The sequence below is a fragment of the Squalius cephalus genome (genome assembly GCF_949319135.1).
Source record: "Squalius cephalus genome assembly, chromosome: 17".
NCBI classification, from domain to species: Eukaryota; Metazoa; Chordata; class Actinopteri; order Cypriniformes; family Leuciscidae; genus Squalius; species Squalius cephalus.
Window position 1 is genome coordinate 9,410,117 of NC_137138.1, and position 22,829 is coordinate 9,432,945.

The window sequence follows — 22,829 nt, forward strand, 5'->3', positions numbered from 1 at the left end:
TATGTTGGCGACTTTATAGGCGAAATAAAAAGCGCTAAAACATGGCCCAAATGGCTGAGCGATCTGGTAGTGTGACTTATGTCTGTCCTTGCTGCAGGCTAGTAAATCATGTTGAACGCAGTGATGCGGTTTAGACGGGCTGAGGGCGCAGAGTCAGTGTTCTGCAGTCAGAGCGAGACTGTCAACAAATCTACTCAGCACCCTCATGGTCACGGCTTGATATATAGCTTTTGTGTGTGTGGTCCAACAGACTGTGAGGGAAAAGACTGAGAGAGTAAAAAAGGTGGTGAAGGCAAAAGGTTTGGTTCTATGAGAAGGTGATGTAAAAACATTCTTATTTTTTAAATAACTGTTATCAACATTGATAATTATAAGAAATATTTCTAGAGCAGCAAATCAGCATATTAGAATGATTTCTGAAGGATCATGTGACACTGAAGACTGGAGTAATGATGCTGAAAATTCAGCTTTGCCATCACAGTAATGAATTATATTTTGAAAACAATTATATTTCACAATATTACTGCTAATATTGTATTTTTGATTAAATAAATGCAGCTTTGGTGAGCAAAAAAGACTTCTTTCAAGATTAAACATTAAAAAATCTTACACTACCATTCAAAAGTTTGTGATTGGTGTGTAATTTAATACTGAATGGTATCATTAAAATATAAATATATTTGAAGTCAAATTCCAAATGTACTTTTTTTTTCCTGTTCATTACCAACTTTATGAGGTTACATGACGGTTAGGATGGTGCCTTAGAAGGTAGCTTACTATTTAGGCAGCAGACTGCAATATTCACTGGGTTTTAAATTAGAATTGTAGTGTTTTATTTCAAATCAAATCTACAGACTGTTCTTCACGGCACATAATTCTGCTAATCTCTCGCGGCATCATAAGTGGTTGATATTGGCACTGAATTGAAATATGTGCAGGCTGAGGAACCCGACACAAATCAAAACCAGAAACAATGACAAATGAGATTTAAATTGCTTGCAAAGGGCTGAACACAGACACTTGCGCAGATTTATGCGCTTGGCCTAGGGCTGTATCTGCTGTGTGTGGCGAGACCTCAAAGGTCTGTGCATGCGTGTGTGCGTGTGAGTGCACTGATGTCCAGAGCTCAGAGGTTAGCAGGTAATGGATACTTCCAGTTCTTTGAAGTGAACTACTCCACAAAGAACGCTTGTAAAAGACAGGCACTGATCTCAGTCCATGCACCAACCTGAATAATTCAGGGATTTCCTGTTTTTGTAAATGGCATGTACACAGATGTTACAGTTTATAGATCAGATTACATGCTCATGTTACTTTGGTTTCAATTATAATTCTCATATCTTCCTTGTAATATCACATATTTTAGCCACTCCCTCCTGTCAGATGATGTACAGTACCTGTCAAAGGTTAGGAAACAGTATAGTTTTTGAATGTTTTTGAAAAAAGTCTCTTATGCTCACCAAGGCTGCATTTATTTCACTCAAAATACGGTAAAAACAGTAATATTGTAATAATTTTTGTGGAAATGGTGATACTTTATTTCAGGACTCTTTTATGAATAGAAAGTTCAATGAACAGCATTTATTTGCATTTATTAAACATATTAAAGCTTTTATTAAATAGAAACCTTTTGTAACATTATAATTGTCTTCACTGACACTTTTGGTCAATTTACTGCATCCTTGAATGAATAAAAGATTGACTAAAAGTATTCATTTCTCTTTTTTTTTTTTTATCTTACCACAAATATTTGAATGGTATCATTGTTTCCGCAAAAAAATTAAGCAGATTATAATAAGAAGAAATGTTTCTTGAACAGCAAATCAGCATATTAGAATGATTTCTGAAGGATCATGTGACACTGAAGACTGGAGGAATGATGCTGAAAATTCAGATTTGCATAACAGGAATAAATTACATTTTAAAATATATTCAAGTATATATACTTTATTTTTTTTATCAAATAAATGCAGCCTTGGTGACCATAAGAGGCTACTTTCAAAAACCCGAAAAATTGTAGTTTCTAAATTTTTGTACCGTAATTGCTATCAGGTGACCGTAACATCCTTAAACATATGCTTGAAGAAATAGTTCTAACAAATTTACTCAAATTTGTTGAATAATCTTAATGTAGCTCATTCATAGTGGCATCATTATACAATAAAAACAATAGTTCATATGGCTTGTTATCTATATCACTTACTCATTCATTCATTTATTTTTCATGAAGATTGTTTTATTGAAGTTTTTTTTTTTTTTTTCGCAGAAAAGAAATAACCACATTTTGGGTTTGGATCAGCATGAGAGAGAGCAAATAATAACTTTTATTGTCATTTATGGGTTTCTTTTCTGTAAAACTAACTGCAAGTCTTGCATTTTTGGTTCTGTTGAGCTTCAGAACCAAAAAGCTAGTGCATGTCGTGTTTCTGTTCGGTCTTATCTAGTCTTGTAATGCAAGAAACAGCAAGACCCTGGATGAGCTGTGTTTTGTTTAACTCTCCTTTCCTCAGATTGCCTTGTTGCCAAGCAACACAGAGGTCAATAAGCAGATGACCAATGAAAAGATGATGATGACACACTCGTTTTTACCTGGTCCTCCAGGGACACCTGGGCCTTCAGGTGAGCTTTGTTAACTGTCCTTAACTGTAACCGTCCTGCTCGCAGGACGCCTTCCACTCTTTTTATTGGCTTTTTTCCTATAACATATTTTAGTAATCATCATAAATTAGGTATCATTCGAAAGCGTATACACTCAGAATTCATCCTGTGTAAACCATTTTTAAATTGGACATCGCGTTAGCATGAAAACGGTACTTTAAACCCTTTTAGCTGGCTCCTCCCTCTAGGCGGTGTCATGTTTCATATTACAAAATGTATTTTAACTATTTTATAATCAACTTTTTCTAATCTTGACTAAACACATATCATTGGAAAGGTCTGAGACTAAATATTCTATATTTTGTGACTGTTTTGTGATAGAAGTGACATTGTGACAGAAATGTATTAATATTTTACAGGAGAATGCATAAAAAAAATTCAATGGCATGTAGGTGTCACCTGGTGGCTAGTTTTGGTATAAACAAAATCTAATTTTTGTGATGTCAACATTAAATTTGGAACACAACTTAGTTAGACATATGGCTTTGATTTTATAGCAATTTTAGAGTAAAACTTGTTTTGCAACATGAATATTTTGTATAAAATAAAAAAATGTTTAGTACAGTACATTTGCTATACAGTAAATTTTAACTTCTATAACATTTTTGCTCTTTAATTTTATATATATATATTTTTTAAATAGACCAACCTCAGATCTTTATTCCAAAGCATTCACTTATTACAAACATTTAAGTTTAGAAATTGCATTTATGTGTCTATGCTCAAAAAGGCGGGTGACAGTTATTTAGTGTTTATTTTCTCCATTCATGTCATACTTTTTTTTCTTCTTCTTCTTTGCATAATGCCTTTCTTCTTTAAACCTGTCACTTCTTATGTTTCTCTCAGGGAGCCCAGGGCCCAAAGGTTTCCCTGGCCCCCCAGGACAGATGGGGCCACCAGGTTTGCCTGGTCCCAGAGGAGACATGGGGCCCATTGGGCCCTCACCGGACCTGTCTCATATTAAACAGGGACGACGTGGCCCAATGGTACGTATCAATCCTCCTAAGTAACCTGGCTATGTTCACACTGCATTTATAAAGTGGTGTGCCGCTGAAGAACGTTGAGGAGAAAGACAGTTCTCGTACAGTTTTTCCTCAAGTTTTGATTGTTTAGAGCTGTCACCGTAAAACTTAGGAGTATAACAGCTCACTGTCCTTCCACTGACTAAAAACCACCGGTATGAAAAATCAGCAGTGCAGAATTGTGACAAATGTTGCTCTAGAGTGACATGAAAGTCCGATGTGACTGTTCAGACTGAGGTCGCACTCACAACATCAGACTTGTATCTGGTTTAGGACCACGTATGGAAGTGGCTCAAATCAGAATCGAAAAGATCAGATTCCATGTGGTTTGTGCTGTTCACACTCACAGTGTTACGCAAAAACATTTGGGCCACTTTTGCCTACAGTCTGAACGTAGCCCTAGAGAGCTCACAAACCATGTACTATCAGCTATAATCAGTCTCCTAAAGTGTCTGATTTGAGGACTAATGTGCACTAGTTCATTTTACTGCATCTATATTAATCATTATAATTAGCCTAGTCGTGCACTGCTCCATTTAATCCTGATGTATGTTAATGCTGTCTGCTTCGGACACGGTGCAATGGTGCTTTTTTCCATTGCCGTTTATCTGTGCCTCACCATTAAGCTCTATGAAGATAAACTTGCTTTGGCTCAGCATCCATTTTATGACATCCGGGTGGCCTGTGGGTTACATTCTTGAACATAAGTCTTGTTGGGTGTCCACATTTATTATGACTAGCTAAAGGATGTACTTAAGCAGGTTCAAGGTTTTTTTAATCAGTGGTGCTCGATCCTTCTCTTGGACATATATTTTCAGACTGAGGTTTAGTTCTAGCCCTACTATAACATTAAATAGTTTTTTTTTTTTCTAAATTTGTGAAATAATCTACAATATAATAATAATAATAGTAGTACTAGTAGTCGTTGTAATAATAGTAGTAGTAATCATTTTTATGTGATATGTTAATTAATATTATAAACAAATATAATATAATCAGTGTTATTTTAGAATTATTCGTTACACCAATTCTCACTATTAACTAGTGCACGCTAACCTTATTAGCATGCATATTACTAGGATATTGGCTATTTATTAGTACTTATAAAGCACGTCTTATAAGCCTTATTCTGCAATGATCATATTCTACATCCCTTAATCCTACCCAATACCTAAACTTAACAACTACCTTACTTACTATTAATAAGCAGTAAATCGATTATTGAGGCAAAAGTCATAGTTAAAAGTTAGTTAATAGTGAGAATTGGACCCTAATCTAAAATGTGACTGAATTATTTATAAACTATTGTAGTATTAATTTATTTTTATTTGCTTTTACATTTCAGTGTTAGTTTAAGCAATTTTAGTGCTTAAACTTCAACTTATTTATTTTAGTTAGTTGCCAAGGTGGTCAACATTCAAACAGTTACATTTTTAGCCTTTCTATCTCGTTCATAGAGATGCGTTGTTGTGTTTGAAATCATGTGACGCATGTTTTTAGTGCTGGAACTCTGGCCTCCAGGAGTAGGATTGAACACCCCTGGTGTAAAGATTATAAACATCACATTACACTTACATTATTAAGATGCTGAGTAACTTAAATGTTAGTTGTACTTCATCTTAAACTCTTCATTTTACACTTTTAGCATTTGCAGATTTAATGAGCCAAGCTTCATTTTAGACACAGCATGATAGTGATATAGCTTGCTGACCTGCGATTGCCATCGACGGTGACACGCTTTACACTTCCTGTTACAGACTGTTAACCCTCATTACTCTTTCACACATTCTTCGCCAGACTGACGGTCTCACACACACACACACACACACTTTTTCGCACTTAAATTTCAAGTGCTGTGAATCACAGCAGACTTTCTAATGTTAACCTTTTCAGCCGAATCATCGCTTTGCGGCATGTGTGTATCTAGCCTCTGGAGACAATGTCTTAAGTTCATGACCGCGAATATTTGTAGATCTACTGAGAAATTAGGTATGTTGTTGACATGGAAATATCACTGAATGTTTTCTTTATACACTTAAGATGCATCTGTAGTTGAAATATTTTTACTCTAAGGTCATGAACGCTGAGTAAATCTGTAATGTCTGGTCTCATTTGGGCCATAATCAGTTTTGAGCTCTTGTAGCCATGGAATTCTTTGTTTTTTGGATGCAGTTCCACTTCGTGTTTGCTTTTACGGGAGGCTCTTAATAGTTTCAACAGCCTTGTAAGACTGAAACTGATCAGCAGGTGCAGGATCTGTTTTGTTTGCACTAAAATAATTTTAAAAGGCTTTGGACTACCAGCGTATGCAGTGTTGGATTTTGGACCAATTAGATTGCAACAGAATATCCTGCTTCTCACTGTTGAACCTGCTTGAGACTAATTTAAATTTACATGGAAGAGATTGTGTGTGACTTTATCACACTATTACACTGCCTGAAGTCCTAATGGCCAGATCCAGTATTTTGACACTTACCCGTTTTTATGTCCTGACTGTTTACATTCATTTAAGGCATTATCGACTGTGTTTACATGTAATACCGCGCCAAGACACACTTTTCTTTGACATGAAGTACCCTTGAATTTTTTTTCTTGTTAATCACTGTGTCATATCAAACCCGCTAAAAATATTATATACACAGTCCCAATTTCAAAACATTGCTTGCAGTAACATCCCATAATTTATATATAAAAAAAAATATTAGTACAAATCAACAACATTGTATATTCTTTAAAAAAAATGATTGCTCATGCATACAGTTGCCACCATGATATGTTTGCCAGGGTGTTGCTACGCAGATTCTGTGTTGAGCATATTTGATGTTTAATATGCAGTTAGTTTTTATTTTTCACATGCATGCAACAATATCTGTGCCAGATATCAAAAGGAATTTATTGACAGTATAAATATATTCTTAAATTATACATTTATTCTTATTTAATTATTTTAATATTTCTTGAAGTAATTTTTATTAGATTTTTATTGATTTTATTATTAATAAATATTTTAATTGTAATTGTATTTATAAAATTTTTATTGTAATTTAACTTAATTTAAATAAATTAAAACCACATTCATACTTTTTCAAAGTATCGCTTTGACAGTAATGTATAACTTTAATATAATTAAAATTAATATGAAAATTATTGAATAATAATACATTAATTTTTATTCAACTAATTAATATTAATTTTAATGAATACATTTATGTTATATAAAGTATAATATTACTGTTATATATCATGTATAATGTATATTATATAAATTAAATATGAATATATTTATTTAACATTAATAAAAAAAACTATATTTAATTTTTAATTTAAATAAAGTAGGGATATAGCTTTAAGTTTGCAAATGTCTAACAGATTTTCAGCTCTCCAGATCATGCTATCGGCTCATGCCTAGCTGGGTCACCTCCGTCTGGGCTAGCGTTTGAACACGTGTCCCCTAAACCCCCTGACCTTCAGCTGGCTGACCTCTGACTCTCTGAAGGGGGGCGTCTTTGCAGGTGGGGTGGAAACTAGGACGGGTAACAGGAATCACTTTCATCCCTTTTTTAAATTCCTTTTTTGTTCTTGTCTGTCCTCCTTTTTCATATTTGATAATCCATCCTTTCAACCGATGATTGATATATTTCTGACCAAAAAAGCTGGTTGTGTGCCAAGTAGTGTACATTTTTCAATATGCCAAAACACAACATACATCCTACCTCTGGATGTTGACAAATGATAATGGCAATAACAGAGAAAAGGCTGACTGCGTTACTGCACATGGGTTGCTTTCTTTGGCCCATGTGCTCCTCGAGGCCGACTGTTAACCCGTCCGATAGAGTCGACCTTTTGCTTTTAATGCATTGGACCACATCACTAAAGCATGAGTCGTCAATGAAGAAAAATACTTCTGAAGTTGTGTAATAATTTATGAATCCTGGATGTTGAAACATGAGCCCTTCAATGCTCTGGAGTCGTAGCTCATAATATAAGTTTATTTTGAGAGTGTTCAAAGATTCTTTTTTTTAATTTGATAAATGAGAAGTAATGCCGTTTGGAACAGTGTACTTGGAAAAGGCTGTTTAAAGAGCTGCCGCCAGTTGCGTCTGTGGGATCGTGTTGTGTGTTGCATGTGCATAAATACAAGTCCGAGACCCTACGGGTGTAGTCATGAAACTCCCCTGTCTGTCACAACAGGACTGTTGACGTTGCCGCTGGCCCAGAACCAGCTCTCTCTAATCACCCGCATAAAAACAGAATTCAATGCAGTATTTTTAGATCAATGAATCATGTTTTCCATTCTGGTACAAATGCGTCTCAGATCTGCCCTAGAGATCTGGACAAGCACGATTTGATGTGTGAAAATATTTGAAAGTTGAATGAACAGGACCATCAAATCTATAATTTGGTGAATCTAAAAACGTATTTCTTGGATTGCAGAAAGTCCTTACTTTGGCCTTTAGCAGTCAAATGGGTTTGTTCGGATAAAAAGCTATTTTATGAAGACTGATGGACTTTTAAACATGAACTCTTGATTGTTTGTTTGTTGGACAATTCTAATAGTAAAGGACAATTCTAATAGTAGTATTTTTAAAGCATGATAAAGACTCTTTATTAACAATAACATTATTATATTTCTACATTTCTGGAATCTAATTTAAGCCGGGTGCACACTGCGATTTTGGCCACGATTTGGCCGTCTGATAGCCTAGAAATCTAGACGCACCCTAGATAGTAGTCTAGCAACTGTCCGTTGACCCTCGAGCTGGAAAAACCAAACTCTGGTCAGGCCAATCACATCGTGTATAGAGTAGGCGGGGCAGGCTTAACATAATGACGACAGAGTTGTGACGGTTCTGCGTGAATTCCCTGCTACTTGAAAACAAAGAATGGCTGATGACGAACAGCGGTCTTTCGAATCGGCTTTGGCAGCGACTCTGGAGCAAAGAACGGCACTTAAGTCATTCTTAAAAAAGGAAGATGTGTTCGTAGTTTTGCCGGCCAGATTCAAAAGTTGAATCTATCAACTAACTTTAGCTCCGCTGTTGGGAAAACGCTCTGGTTGGTTGTAGCGCTGTCCTATTGCGTGCAGAGGGAATTTGAAAGACAGCCGTTTATCCCGCCCCTCGGATTGAGTCGTGTCTATGGAGAGTTGCCAGACCTAACATCTTGATGTAGTTCATCATCTTGATGTAGTTCATCATCCAAATTTTGCAAATCCTAAAAGAATCCTCTGATCCTATGCTAAAATCTGAAGTCTTTGACCGTTCGTACAGTCTGACAAGCAACAATCATAAAGGACTATTATAAATCGCACAGTGTGCACATGGCTTTAGTCAAATATAGCTTGTCTTGAGTCTTGACAATGCCATGCAGTGATGTGCTATGATCCATCTAAAAAACTATTTTAAACTGCATTTTATTTATGACTATTACAATTTATGACCTTATATTAATTGAGAGACCACACGATATTTTTCATTTTATAAATTAATTTAAAATGATGACAAATCTCGGAATAGTTTTAGCATGTTATTGAATATGGCAATGTTAATGTATTTGGTTTGGCGGACTAGATTTGCTACGCTGCTGTAGCTTCAGAGCAAGTATGGACTTGCGTCCGCTAATAGATACACAGACGCACTGCTGTGAGCATGTAAGATATGCTGCTGCATAAATAGACATACCAGTGGCGTAAGCAGAATTTTATTTTTGGTCAGGCCTCATCTTTACAAATACAAAACAAAGACATGAACTTTTATCAATTGTGAATTAAAGGGGACGTAACACACAGTTTCTGCCAATCTCATGTTAATCTTGAGTACCTATAGAGTAGTATTGCATCCTTCATATCTCCGAAGAGTCTTTAGTTTTATCAGATTTATAAAAGACAGATACAGCTTTACCGCTTCTTTCCGAAAACAGTCGAGCTCCTGGAGGCGAGCTTGCTTTTGCTCTGGTTGATGTGTGAGTGCCCATACAAGGAAAAAAAAACTTTCCAAAACTTATACGAACCCTGAAGGGGTGTATTTGGAACCCATCCATATACAACATTTGAAATGTTATTATAATGTTTGTAATTATATTAAAAACAATGAAACAGTAAGGGAGGTGGATGGTTTCAGTGGAACTCTGATAGTGTGCAGTACAAGTTTACAGCAAACAATGAACCAGATTATTTAAATGTTGAGCAAGCAATCTCATTGGCTGCAGGATCAGCAGAGGCCAATCAGCTTGTGCCATGTGGAAATGGTGTGATTGCTTGCAGATTCCATGTAAAGGACCTATCAGCCTGCGCCCTCTAGAGTTTCAGGACTGGACAACTCTCTGAATAGTTGTAGCGTGTTATTGAATGTTAATGTGTTTGGTCTTGGCAGACTTGATCTGCTATGCCCTTATACATTTACTGAACAAATTTAAACTATATGCTGTTTCTGAAAAACATTTTTTGTAGATATATGTGGTTTTGTGTTTAATCAAAATGTGTTGTGTGTTTAGGGTCCCCCCGGGGCTCCAGGGAGAGATGGCATGAAGGTACGGTATGTTTTCTATCTATCTTTTATCTCTATCCACCACTTTTCAAAGCCATGGCCAAGGGCTATTTTCCATGTGCAGAATGCAAATATTTGGAAAAACAGGATAAAGATGTTTAAGATCAGTGGTGACCAATCACTAATGAAATAAACTCTTGTGTTGATGACCAAAGGCCAAAATGTTCAAATATGACATCATAGATGGCGTGACCAATTACAGATATTTCAGAATGTCAAAACACAATTATTACGGTCTTGAAATGGCAAATATGATTAGTCAAAATATTGAGTTTTTATTGAGTAATTACACTGAGGGATTTCACAATACACCACAGATAATCATGGTATATAAAAGCTTTGATATCATATTTATATTATCGTATTTATCATATTGTATACTATTATATAACTGTCAAAGTTTGTGAACTACAGATATATTAAAGGTCTATGTCATAACATGTGAATTGAGAGCACAGTACTGCCGTTTACTCTCAAGTCTAACCGTTACATGTGATCTGCTAGCTCATAGTCTACAAACAATAATAAAAACAAGCACAATGGTAAAAATTGGCTGTTTTGCCAACTATTATATCAAATTATGGAACTAAATTACAAGGTTGTTCATGTTACAGTATAATTGAGGTAGGTCACTTAAAGCCATCAATGCTAGGCTTGGAGACAGACATTAAAATCCACTAAAAATAACTAAATCAGAAATGGTTTAATTATCTACAGGCAAACAAATACATGAGCAAATGCTTGTTCAAAACATTGCAAGTACACAAAGTTTATTTTTGCATTACAAATTCTGTGCCATTAAACCGGATGCTATTATTCAGGTAGCTAGCTATAAATATGTCGTCAGTTTAAGTAACTTTAACCAGATTGATTGTCCCACCGTGACTGTGATTGATCTAAAAGAGAAAACTGATTTCAGAAGTAAACACTTCACTGTTGCAGCCTTTAAAGTAACACTGCTTTCGCATTATGAAATGGGGGGGGGGGGGGTATGTTTTTGAAAGAAGATACATTTATAGTAAAAAAAATAAGTAATATTTTTTAATATTATTACAATTTAAATGTTTAATGGAACTGTAATACACCATCATTCAAAAGCTTGGGGTAAGTAATATAAAAAAAAGGAAAGAAATTAATAATTTTATTCAGCAAGGATGCATTACGTTGATCAAAAGTGACAGTAAAGACATTTATAATGTTACAAAAGATTTCTATTATTTTAAATAAATGTTTTTTAAAATAATATTATATGCAAACTATATAGTATTATATGCAAACTAGCATATAATATAAACATATAATAATAATAATAATAATATTTAACCATTTTACTCTGTTTTTGCCTTAATTGGCGAGCATAAGGGACTTCTTTCAAAAACATTTAAAAAAAAAAGATAATTATTCCAAACGTTTGACCGCTAGTGTGTCAAGTATGTCTCAGGCCTTAGGTGAACTGCTATATAAGCATGCTTTTCCATTTTGTTTGTTTTCCAACATGTATGCGCACGGAGACGTTCAAGGTTGATCCGCGTGTAGTATGTGTGTATAGTGTGTTTTTCTGGTTTTGTATCCACAAATTAAAAACATCTGGGCCGCTTACTACCTCTCCGTGAACCCTGACCCTACGTAATCCCCACAGAGGGGTCAAAATCTCACAACGTCTGTCTGTGTGGTACCTACTGCCATACCTCGCCCCAAATGAGCTATAGACCAGCCTCAAATGGTGCGCAGAAACAGTGCTCAGATAGCATTTGTGATGTTGAATGAACCCATCGCTGTCTTTAGGTTTTATGTACCAGTTAAATTGTATTATGTAGTGATTCATTTGCTGGCGTTTGAGATGCTGAACGATGGAGTAGAGACGTTTGATTTTGACTAGCGACGGCTTGTTTTCTCACGTGTGATCATGTTACTGAGAGATAGCGGGCAATAACTGTCCTGTTGGACTTCTCATGGCTTCTTTACTGTAATCCTGCTAACCCAAATATTTGTTTGGTTTCTCCAGGGAGAGAAAGGGGTTCCCGGCCCTTCCGGACCTCCAGTAAGAACTTCTTATCATGGCACTTTCTCTCATGGTTCTTATGTCTGAAATATATTTGTCTGTGTTAGCCTCTCTCGCTCTCACCTTTGATCGGCTTTCATCTGTCCGTCTCTCTCTCAGAGCACTAAAGCAGACATCCTAGTGTGATTATTCACAAAATCAAGTCTAGAAGATTTGTTTTTCTTGAAAAAGACCCAAAATCTCTAACTCTTGCAAACTGTGCCATGCAGCTTAGCATCAGTAATAGCAACTCATAGTAATAGTAAAAATAACTATTATAAATGTAACAAAAAAGCATTATAAATTTTATTATATAATTTATATCAAAGCCAACTCATGTTTTTGGTCCATTTAAATAATCTTTTTTTTTTTCCCTAACAATATGTATTTGTAGTTGTTGTTACGTTTAAAATTAATTCTGCACGTAAATATTTTGCTATTCTAAAATAATGCATGCAAAATCACTGAAAATAGATCTATCTATCTATTGTTTATGTTGTTCTATTTATCTATCGTTTGTCGTTCTCTCTGTCGTTTGTTCCGTCATTCTATCTATCTATCATTTGTTCCGTCGTTATATCTATCAATCGTTTGTTCTGTCGTTCTATCTATTGTTTGTTTTGTATTTCTATCGTTTGTTCTGTCATTCTATCTATCATTTATTCTGTCGTTCTATCTATCGTTTGTTCTGTCGTTCTAACTAACGTTTCTTCTGTATTTCTGTCTATCGTTTGTTCTCTCGATTTATCTATCAATCGCTTCTGTCATTCTGTCAACCGCTTGTTCTGTCATTATATCGATCTAACGTTTATGTTGTTCGATCTATTTTTCATTTGTCGCTCTAACGTTTGTCGTTCTATCTATCTGTCGTTTGTTTCATCATTCTATCTATAGTTTGTTCTTTATTTCTATCAATCAATCATTTGTTCAGATGTTATATCTATCAATCGTTTGTTCTGATGTTATATCAATCTATTGTTTATTCTGTCGTTCTATCTATCGTTTGTTCTGTCGTTCTAACTAACGTTTCTTCTGTATTTCTATCTATCGTTTTTTCTCTCGATTTATCTATACATTTTTTCTGTCATTCTGTCAACCGTTTGTTCTGTCATTATATCGATCTACCGTTTGTTGTTCGATCTGTTTTTCATTTGTCGCTCTAACGTTTTCGTTCTTTGTTCTGTATGTCTATCCATCAATCATTTGTTCAGTTGTTATATCTATCAATCATTTGTTCTGATGTTATATCAATCTATTGTTTGTTCTGTCGTTATATCAATCTATTGTTTATTCTGTCGTTCTATCTATCGTTTGTTCTGTCGTTCTAACTAACATTTCTTCTGTATTTCTATCTATCGTTTGTTCTCTCTATTTATCTATCAATCGCTTCTGTCATTCTGTCAACCGCTTGTTCTGTCATTATATCGATCTACCGTTTATGTTGTTCGGTCTATTTTTCATTTGTCGCTCTAACGTTTGTCGTTCTATCTATCTGTCGTTTGTTTCATCATTCTATCTATAGTTTGTTCTTTATTTCTATCAATCAATCATTTGTTCAGATGTTATATCTATCAATCGTTTGTTCTGATGTTATATCAATCTATTGTTTATTCTGTCGTTCTATCTATCGTTTGTTCTGTCGTTCTAACTAACGTTTCTTCTGTATTTCTATCTATCGTTTTTTCTCTCGATTTATCTATACATTTTTTCTGTCATTCTGTCAACCGTTTGTTCTGTCATTATATCGATCTACCGTTTGTTGTTCGATCTGTTTTTCATTTGTCGCTCTAACGTTTTCGTTCTTTGTTCTGTATGTCTATCCATCAATCATTTGTTCAGTTGTTATATCTATCAATCATTTGTTCTGATGTTATATCAATCTATTGTTTGTTCTGTCGTTATATCAATCTATTGTTTATTCTGTCGTTCTATCTATCGTTTGTTCTGTCGTTCTAACTAACATTTCTTCTGTATTTCTATCTATCGTTTGTTCTCTCGATTTATCTATCAATCGCTTCTGTCATTCTGTCAACCGCTTGTTCTGTCATTATATCGATCTAACGTTTATGTTGTTCGGTCTATTTTTCATTTGTCGCTCTAACGTTTGTCGTTCTATCTATCTGTCGTTTGTTTCATCATTCTATCTATAGTTTGTTCTTTATTTCTATCAATCAATCATTTGTTCAGATGTTATATCTATCAATCGTTTGTTCTGATGTTATACCAATCTATTGTTTATTCTGTCGTTCTATCTATCGTTTGTTCTGTCGTTCTAACTAACGTTTCTTCTGTATTTCTATCTATCGTTTTTTCTCTCGATTTATCTATACATTTTTTCTGTCATTCTGTCAACCGTTTGTTCTGTCATTATATCGATCTACCGTTTGTTGTTCGATCTGTTTTTCAATTGTCGCTCTAACGTTTTCGTTCTTTGTTCTGTATGTCTATCCATCAATCATTTGTTCAGTTGTTATATCTATCAATCGTTTGTTCTGATGTTATATCAATCTATTGTTTGTTCTGTCGTTATATCAATCTATTGTTTATTCTGTCGTTCTATCTATCGTTTGTTCTGTCGTTCTAACTAACATTTCTTCTGTATTTCTATCTATCGTTTGTTCTCTCGATTTATCTATCAATCGTTTCTGTCATTCTATCAACCGTTTGTTCTGTCATTATATCGATCTACCGTTTATGTTGTTCGATCTATTTTTCATTTGTCGCTCTAACGTTTGTCGTTCTATCTATCTGTCGTTTGTTTCGTCATTCTATCGTTTGTTCTGTATTTCTATCTATCAACCGTTTGTTCTGTCATTATATACTGTATATCTATAGTTTGTTCTGTATTTCTATCCATCAATCATTTGTTCAGTTGTTATATCTGTCAATCGTTTGTTCTGTCGTTCTAACTAACGTTTCTTCTGTATTTCTGTCTATCGTTTGTTCTCTCGATTTATCTATCAATCGTTTCTGTCATTCTGTCTATCGTTTGTTCTGTATTTCTGTCTATCAACCATTTGTTCTGTCATTATCTGTGATTATTCATGTGATGATGATGCGTTTGCGTTTTCAGGGCCCGCCAGGATCCTTTGACTTCCTGTTACTCTTGATGGCTGACATTCGTAACGACATCGCAGAGTTGCAGAACAAAGTGTTCAGCAGACCGTTGCACTCCTCAGGAGAGGACTTCCCGTCTGCCCCAGACAATTGGAGGGATACCCAGGAAAGTCTGGACTTCGGCTCCGGAGAAGACTACAAACCCCAGAGCCCCCCGAAGAGCACCAGAAAGAGGAAACTGCCCCGGACCTTAAACAATCCCGATTGGCCGATTTGAGACTGTCCTCGAACAGAGTCAGAACTGAAAGAAAGAACTGATTAAAGAGAGAATGAGTAGTGTAAATATCACAGAATGACTGCTATTTAACTGTATACTCGCTGAAAAAAGGCTGAATGTATTTCATTGTATGAAATCTCTATTTTTATAACATAAAGGATGTACATTTTTGTAATTTGGGCATTTTGAAAGTGTCATTTGTCTACCAACATAACTAATAGGTGACACTTCTCTTTTATTCTTCTTAACCGCTAATTTCTTTGTAGGTCCAAAAATATTTCTCTAAAAGAATTCTTATAGTTTTTATGAAGATATATTTATACATTAAGCATTGTAAGTTGAAGTTAGGATCATTTCCAACTTAACTATAAAACATGCAGTGCACAACTGTTCATAAGTTTGGAGCAAGTATGTTTTGGGCCAGTATTGTTTGGAAAAAAATAATACTTTTATTAAGCAAGAACTCATTCAATTAGTCAAAAGTGACAATAAATAAAGGCTTGTTTTTTCTATTTATTAAAGAATCTTGAAAAAAATATATCACTGTTTTAACAAAAATATTAAACAGAACAACTGTTTCCAACATTGCTGATAATCATAATAATAATCAGCCTATTAGAATGATTTCTGAAGGATCGTGTGACACTGAAGACTGGAGTAATGATGCTGAAAATTCAGCTTTGCATCACAGGAATAAATCAAATTAAAAAATTTAAAAGACCGCTATTTTTAATTGCTGTAATATTTCACAATATTACTGTTTTTGCTGTATTTTTCATCAAATATATCCAGCCTTGGTGAGCATTCTTTCAAAAAAATCTTGCTGAGCTCAAACTTTTGATTGGTATGTGTAACTACTATAATATTTTACATATATAATTTAGTTTACTTGACTAAATTTGTGTGTGTACAGTATGTGCGCATCATTAACCCTTGATTAGCTTTTATGTAAATAGGCGATGAAAACAAACTCTGTCTACATACAAAACTGAGTCCAATTTAGATGTTTCTTCAAGTTTACTCTTTTTAGTCACACTTCAAATCCAGGCCAACAAATCAGCATTATGAAATCAGACGCTTAGTTCACACCCATTATTCAGCAGTAATGGAGGCCAATCAGTGTGAGTTTGCATTTTGAGATTTTGCAGTGGGCCCAACAGCTCTGTTTTTCTCCGTCATCCTCACATATAAAACACTTTGACGTCTTTGAACTTTTTTTGTATTTGCCCTCACAGTTCATGAAGCGGATCACAGCTATGGAACGCCATTGCCGTTTGACCTTTCTGTACACTCATTTATCTCTGAGGAAAACAAGATCATGCATAACTGCTTCTGCATCTTCTGTAGGTTCTGTTTTCCATAGGTGTTGACATGACTGAGGAACTCTGGGACGGGCTGTCTGTAAACACTCTGAGTGCCTTGTAAAACTAGAACACGAGGTAAAATAAAAGCGGTCCGAATACCGATCCCTGTGGAATACCAGTGAGTAGTTGGTGCCTGTCACCTTGACCTTCCGTTTCCAGTGTGACAAATGAATCGGAGGTAATATCTGCAACTTCTAAGACATTTTTATACAGATTAAATGATATTATAATGAATTGCACTTATAATTAATTAAATATAACAATATACATTACCACTTATTAGTTTGGGTCACATAAAAAAGTACCTTATCCTCACCAATGTTGTATTTATTTGATCATAAATAATGTAAAAATTGTATTGTGAAATATTACAATATAAAATAACATTTCTGTTTTAATGTTTTAAAATGCAATTTATTCCTGTAATGGCAAATCTGAATTTTCAGCAGCCATTACTCCAGTCTTCAGTGTCACACAATCCTTTTCTTCAGAAATCTCTTTAAATCAGTTGATTTGCTGCTCAAAAAACATTTTTTATTATTATCGGTGTTGAAAACAATGTGGTTAAGCCATCCATCACTCTGGAAATGGAAGGTCAAGTCAAGCGCATTGCATTATGGGATACAGTATTCAACAAAGATGTTTTATTACAGCATACAACAAAGATAACCTGTCTCTTAATGAAAAATCTGTTTCCTAGTTTAGGTAACGGAATAATTCAGTGGTCAATTCTGCCATTTGAAGCTTGAAATCGGTTCCAAACCTGCTTGACTGACCTCTTACCCACATTCCCACTGTCGGGCATCCGTCTGATTCTAACACTTTCTTTCCTCTCCACATTTCATGGTTAAATTGTACTGATCCCTGTGAGAGCTGCTCAGTAATGGCCCGTGAAGGGAAGCTGTCTGAAGGAACCAGCCAACAACTGCGGCCAGTTCACCCTGTAGGCCAGTTATACAAACTTCATCAAAACATCGTTTCCAATGACAAAAGAACAACTTAGGCTGTGAGTACTATGTGAAGGACAAAGACAATATTTTGATTTGACCAAGTTAAAAGATTAATATGAAAGTTTGGAGATGGACAGTTTAAGTTTACATGACCTTTTATTAAAGAATGACGTATCACAAGAATTAGATGTGTGTTTATACTTGATCTCTTTTGCAAATTGTGAATGAAAAATAGATCCACATTACACAGTTTAATTGCAAAAACCCCCAAGTCTTAAAATGAACACTGCCAGTGTTTATATAATCCACACCAGATTATATACACTCTGGCAAACACTGGTAGTGTAGATTTAACACTGAGAGTTGTATGCCATTTTATCTTACCGTATATCTACAGTTTTCATAATTTATGGTGCATGTATAGATGTAACAAGGGCCTTTTATTTCCTTTGAGACATTTTACACACATTTATTTGGAATATTTTCAACATGTGTGTGTATATATATGAATATATATATATATATATATATATATATATATATATATATATATATATATATATATAATTTTTATTTTTATATATTTTTTTTTATATAATTTTTTTTCATTTTTAACATTTTTAATAATAATCGATTATACATTATATGAGGAAGAAAGATAATATAATACAAAAGGTTCAAAGAGAAAAGACAGCCAAGAATATTGCTGAAATAGTCGTTAGAAAGTGAATAAGTCAGACTGGATTTAACCTAAACAGAAGAAGAGAAATAAGTTTAAACTGCACTCTGACTTTATTTCTGTATGTTTTGCCATTTGAATCCTATATTTAATCTTAAAGCTAGATAATCACTCTCATATAACCATCAATGTATATACTCTCAGCCTTGAAGTATTTTTATTTTGTTTTATTTTATTTTATTTTATTTTATTTTATTTTATTTTATTTTATTTTATTTTATTTTATTTTATTTTATTTTATTTTATTTTATTTTATTTTATTTTATTATTTTATTTTATTTTATTTTATTTTCAACAGATGGCAGCAGCGGTGTATTTCAAAGCTCTACCGCTGAATGCTGTGAGGTGGCTGTTCTCCACAAGATGGCAGCAACAACACACAATCTCCAGAATTTGTCCCGTCGTGTGGTAGGATTTAGCAAATTATTATGACAAATCTTTAAATTAAAATTGGTGAAAAGTTATCATTGTAATTTGTTGTGACATTGAGTTAAATTACCACTTCATTGTAAGACTGAACAGGTCACTGAAAACCATTATTCTTTGTGTCTTCATTTCCCGCGTCCTAATGAGATATTCAGGTGGAGCGCGTGGTTAATCACAAAATGCCTTGCAAGCACTTCACACAAGCAATTAAATCTAATAAAAATAATAATTAATTTGCGCCCCAGTTCCCCTGGCTGTAATTAAAGTCCATCCTTGTTTAGATATGTTTCCACTAATAATTATGCCAGTAATGTAGATTTAACCATAGCTAGTTTAAGCTGCTCTAACTGTGTTTAGCTCACTTAGCAGAGTTGTAGGCTACTATAAATACACTACTGTTCAAAAGTTTGTTTTTTTATTTAAAAAAGTCATTTTATTTATTTAATTAAGGAAATTAATCCTTTTATTCAGCATGGTTTGATCAATGTGAGAGTAAAGACTTTTACATTGATTGAAATTATTTCCATTTCAAATAAATTATGTTCTTTTAAACTTTCTATTTATCTTTCCTGGGGAGTCCTGGGGGAAAAAATATCACAATTTCCACAAAAATGTTAAGCAGCACAACTGTTTTCAGTATTAAAGATAATATTAAGAAATGTTTGTTGAGCAGCAAACCAGCATATTAGAATGATTTCTGAAGGATCATGTGACACATAATAATGCTGAAAATTCAGCTTTGACATTATAGGAATAAATTACATTGTAAAATATGTTAAAATAGAAAACAGCTATTTTAAATTGTAATAATCTTTCTCAATATTACCATTTTTACTGTAAATGTTATCAAATAAATGCAGCCTTATATGAACATAAGAGACTTCTTTCAAAAACATAAAACATAAACATTTGATCTCAAACTTCCTGTTTGACAACTAACCCCAGTCTCCCTTATATCAAAAAACTGTTTTATTACCACCTAATGATATAATTAAAACATGGCAATGGATCTTTTTCCATTTTAAACTAAAAATCCAAATTTAAAGGGATAGTTCACACAAAAATAAACTTTTAATTACCCACATGTTGATGAATTTCATAATACACACACACACACACAAAACAAGACATTTTCCAAAAGTACTTTTTTTTTTTAATCCTTCAGAAGAAAGTAAGTCATGCAGGTTTGTAATGCCATGAGTATTTTTAAAAAAAAATGACACAAATGTAATTTTTGGTTGTACTGTCCCTTTAAGAATCGGAAATGTTGTGTTAATAAAGATATTAATAAATTTTTTCCTCTTGCCCAAAAAGTAAATTTTGGGCCAGTCACATTTAACACACCAGCATTGTTAAACACCCCCCCACCCCCCCCCCACCCCCCCCAAAAAAAAGAAAAGCTGCGTGAAACAAACAATGTCTTAAAATTATAGAAAAAGAGGGGCAGGGAGGAGGTGAACAGGGCATTATTAACTGCCAGAAATATTCCCCGAAATCCCATCTGGAAGTAATTAATGGACAGTGTACAAGAGCCAGCCTTAAAAGATTTCAAATATTTGCTGAAGTGCCCCCTTGTTCCTAATTATATCTCACTGGCTGCCTTCCTCATTATTTAGAACTGCCCACTATGAAGGAAAAAACACAAGTGAAAGTGAATGCGGGCCCTCCGCGGGGGCCCCCAGCCCGGGCCCGTTCAAACAGCATCAAGCTAATGCTTAATGGCAGATCCTGAATGAGTCACTGTGCTAGAATAAAAGTCATTAATGAGGTAATTTTATTAACGGCGCTTGCTTGCCTGGCCTCGGTTGGGAAGAACGGGAGGGAAAACTCGCAGGCGAACGGCACCACAGCACCGGCGACGGAGGAAATTAGGGTTTCACTCCGCGCTAATTAATGCCTTTAAGAGATTAAACGCAAGCACCAAATTAACTGCCCCAAAAAACCTTCATTGAGGGGAAGAAATACATTGTTGCCCTCCCATGTAATTACAGGACAGTGCAAATTCAATTTTAATGAGGCGAAAGCCACTCCTTCAGCTCATTTTTTTCTCTCTCTCTCTTTTTTCCCCCCTCTCTTCACTCCACGGAAAAGAAAGAGAGTGCTAGTGAAAGCTTGCTCTTGTTGAGGCCTAAGTTAAAGGAAGCAGCGGGAGGACAAAGGCCGATTGTGTGCAAGCCGAACGCTTTAGAAGCCGTAAACAGGTATAGGGGCTGAATAGCCCTCCTTCTGAGACTCCTGGGAGGCCTGGCTTCCCATCTCGACAACACTGGGCTCTTACAGAGGGAGAGGAGGAGAAACAAGGTGGGTAAGGAAAGCTCGGCGTCGGGTCGCTCTCGTTGAGTTATCTTTATACAGGTTTTGTCTCTTCTAATTGGAGCTGATGGGTGACTAATTGGTCGTTTTTTTTTTTTTTGCGAAACGCGCTACTTAAACCACAGCAGGCCGAGGGAGACAGCATGAGCGGAGTTAATGAGAGGTTTTACACAAATAAAGGTCTTAAACTAGGCCCTCCATCTCTGCGAGGGGGCCGCTGAGGAAAGTTGAGGATATCCTTTTGTCGTGAATTTCTCTTCTTATTCTTCTGTTTTTTTTTTCTTCTTCTTCTTCCGTGCAGGTATCTGAAAAGGGGGGACATTCAAAGGTGGAGGAGATGGCGAGCACTTGTGAGGATAAAGGAATCCTTTCCATATTGTTTGGAACCTTTCGGTTTTCGTGTGTCGGTAAATAAGAGCAGGGCACGGCCTCTCCGGTGAATGCTCTTTAGTTTGGGCAGATAATGAGAGTACTCCACACACACACACACACACACACACACACGCACACACAAGACCATGTTGAGCCACTTTAAGGTAATGTTTGAGTGCTCAAAACACCACACACAAAGGGCACTATTGCTTTATGTAGACACACACTCTCAAACACACTCGCGCATAAAATAGGTGCCATAAGACATCGAAGAAGTATGTACTAACACTAATTTAATGTACTAATTTAAATGACACATGTTTTTAAATACTTTTGAAAAATTCATATAATTTATGTTCATTGTTTATATATATATATATATATATATATATATATACAGTATATGTATATTTTTTACCTGATTATATATATATATATAACTTTTTGACACTTAAGTGCCACTTATTTTAAAATACTTTTGTATTTTTTATTCATGTATTTATTTTTTATTTTATATTTCATCTGATTTTTATATATATATATATATATATATATATATATATATATATATATATGCAATTGTCATATTATATAATATATATATATATATATATATATATATATAAAAATGTGTGTGTGTGTGTGTGTGTTAAATGTAATATTTATATTTAATATAAAATCTAAATATACTATAATAAAATTATATTATACATTAAATATAATATTATTGTTATACATGCATACATATATACACATATATATATATATATATATATATATATATATATATATATATATACATACATACATACATACATACATACATACATACATACATATATATTAATTGTATATACTTTATTATATTCATTCATTTAATTGCCACTTATTTTAAAATACTTTTGTATTTTTTATTCATGTATTTATTTTATATTTCATCTGATATACTTTATTATATTCATTCATTCATTTAATTAAAAAATCCACTTATTTTAAAATTCTTTTGTTGTTATTTTTATTTTATATTTCTTCTGATTATTTATATACATTTAATATAAATTATAT

At 34.3% G+C, this 22,829-nt stretch overlaps 1 protein-coding gene across 2 annotated transcripts in view; it reads left to right on the forward strand.

Annotated features, from left to right (window-relative positions):
• The window catches only part of ccbe1 (collagen and calcium binding EGF domains 1), a 63,906-nt gene extending 47,791 nt beyond the window's left edge, over positions 1-16,115 (forward strand). For both annotated transcript variants that reach the window (XM_079847779.1, XM_079847780.1), the window contains 5 exons: positions 2,511-2,619; positions 3,505-3,644; positions 10,173-10,208; positions 12,231-12,266; positions 15,340-16,115. In XM_079847779.1, coding sequence (XP_079703905.1) covers positions 2,511-2,619; positions 3,505-3,644; positions 10,173-10,208; positions 12,231-12,266; positions 15,340-15,600 — 582 coding nt within the window. In that variant the 3' untranslated portion in view covers positions 15,601-16,115. The remainder of the gene's footprint in view (positions 1-2,510; positions 2,620-3,504; positions 3,645-10,172; positions 10,209-12,230; positions 12,267-15,339) is intronic.
• Positions 16,116-22,829: the final 6,714 nt, after the last annotated feature.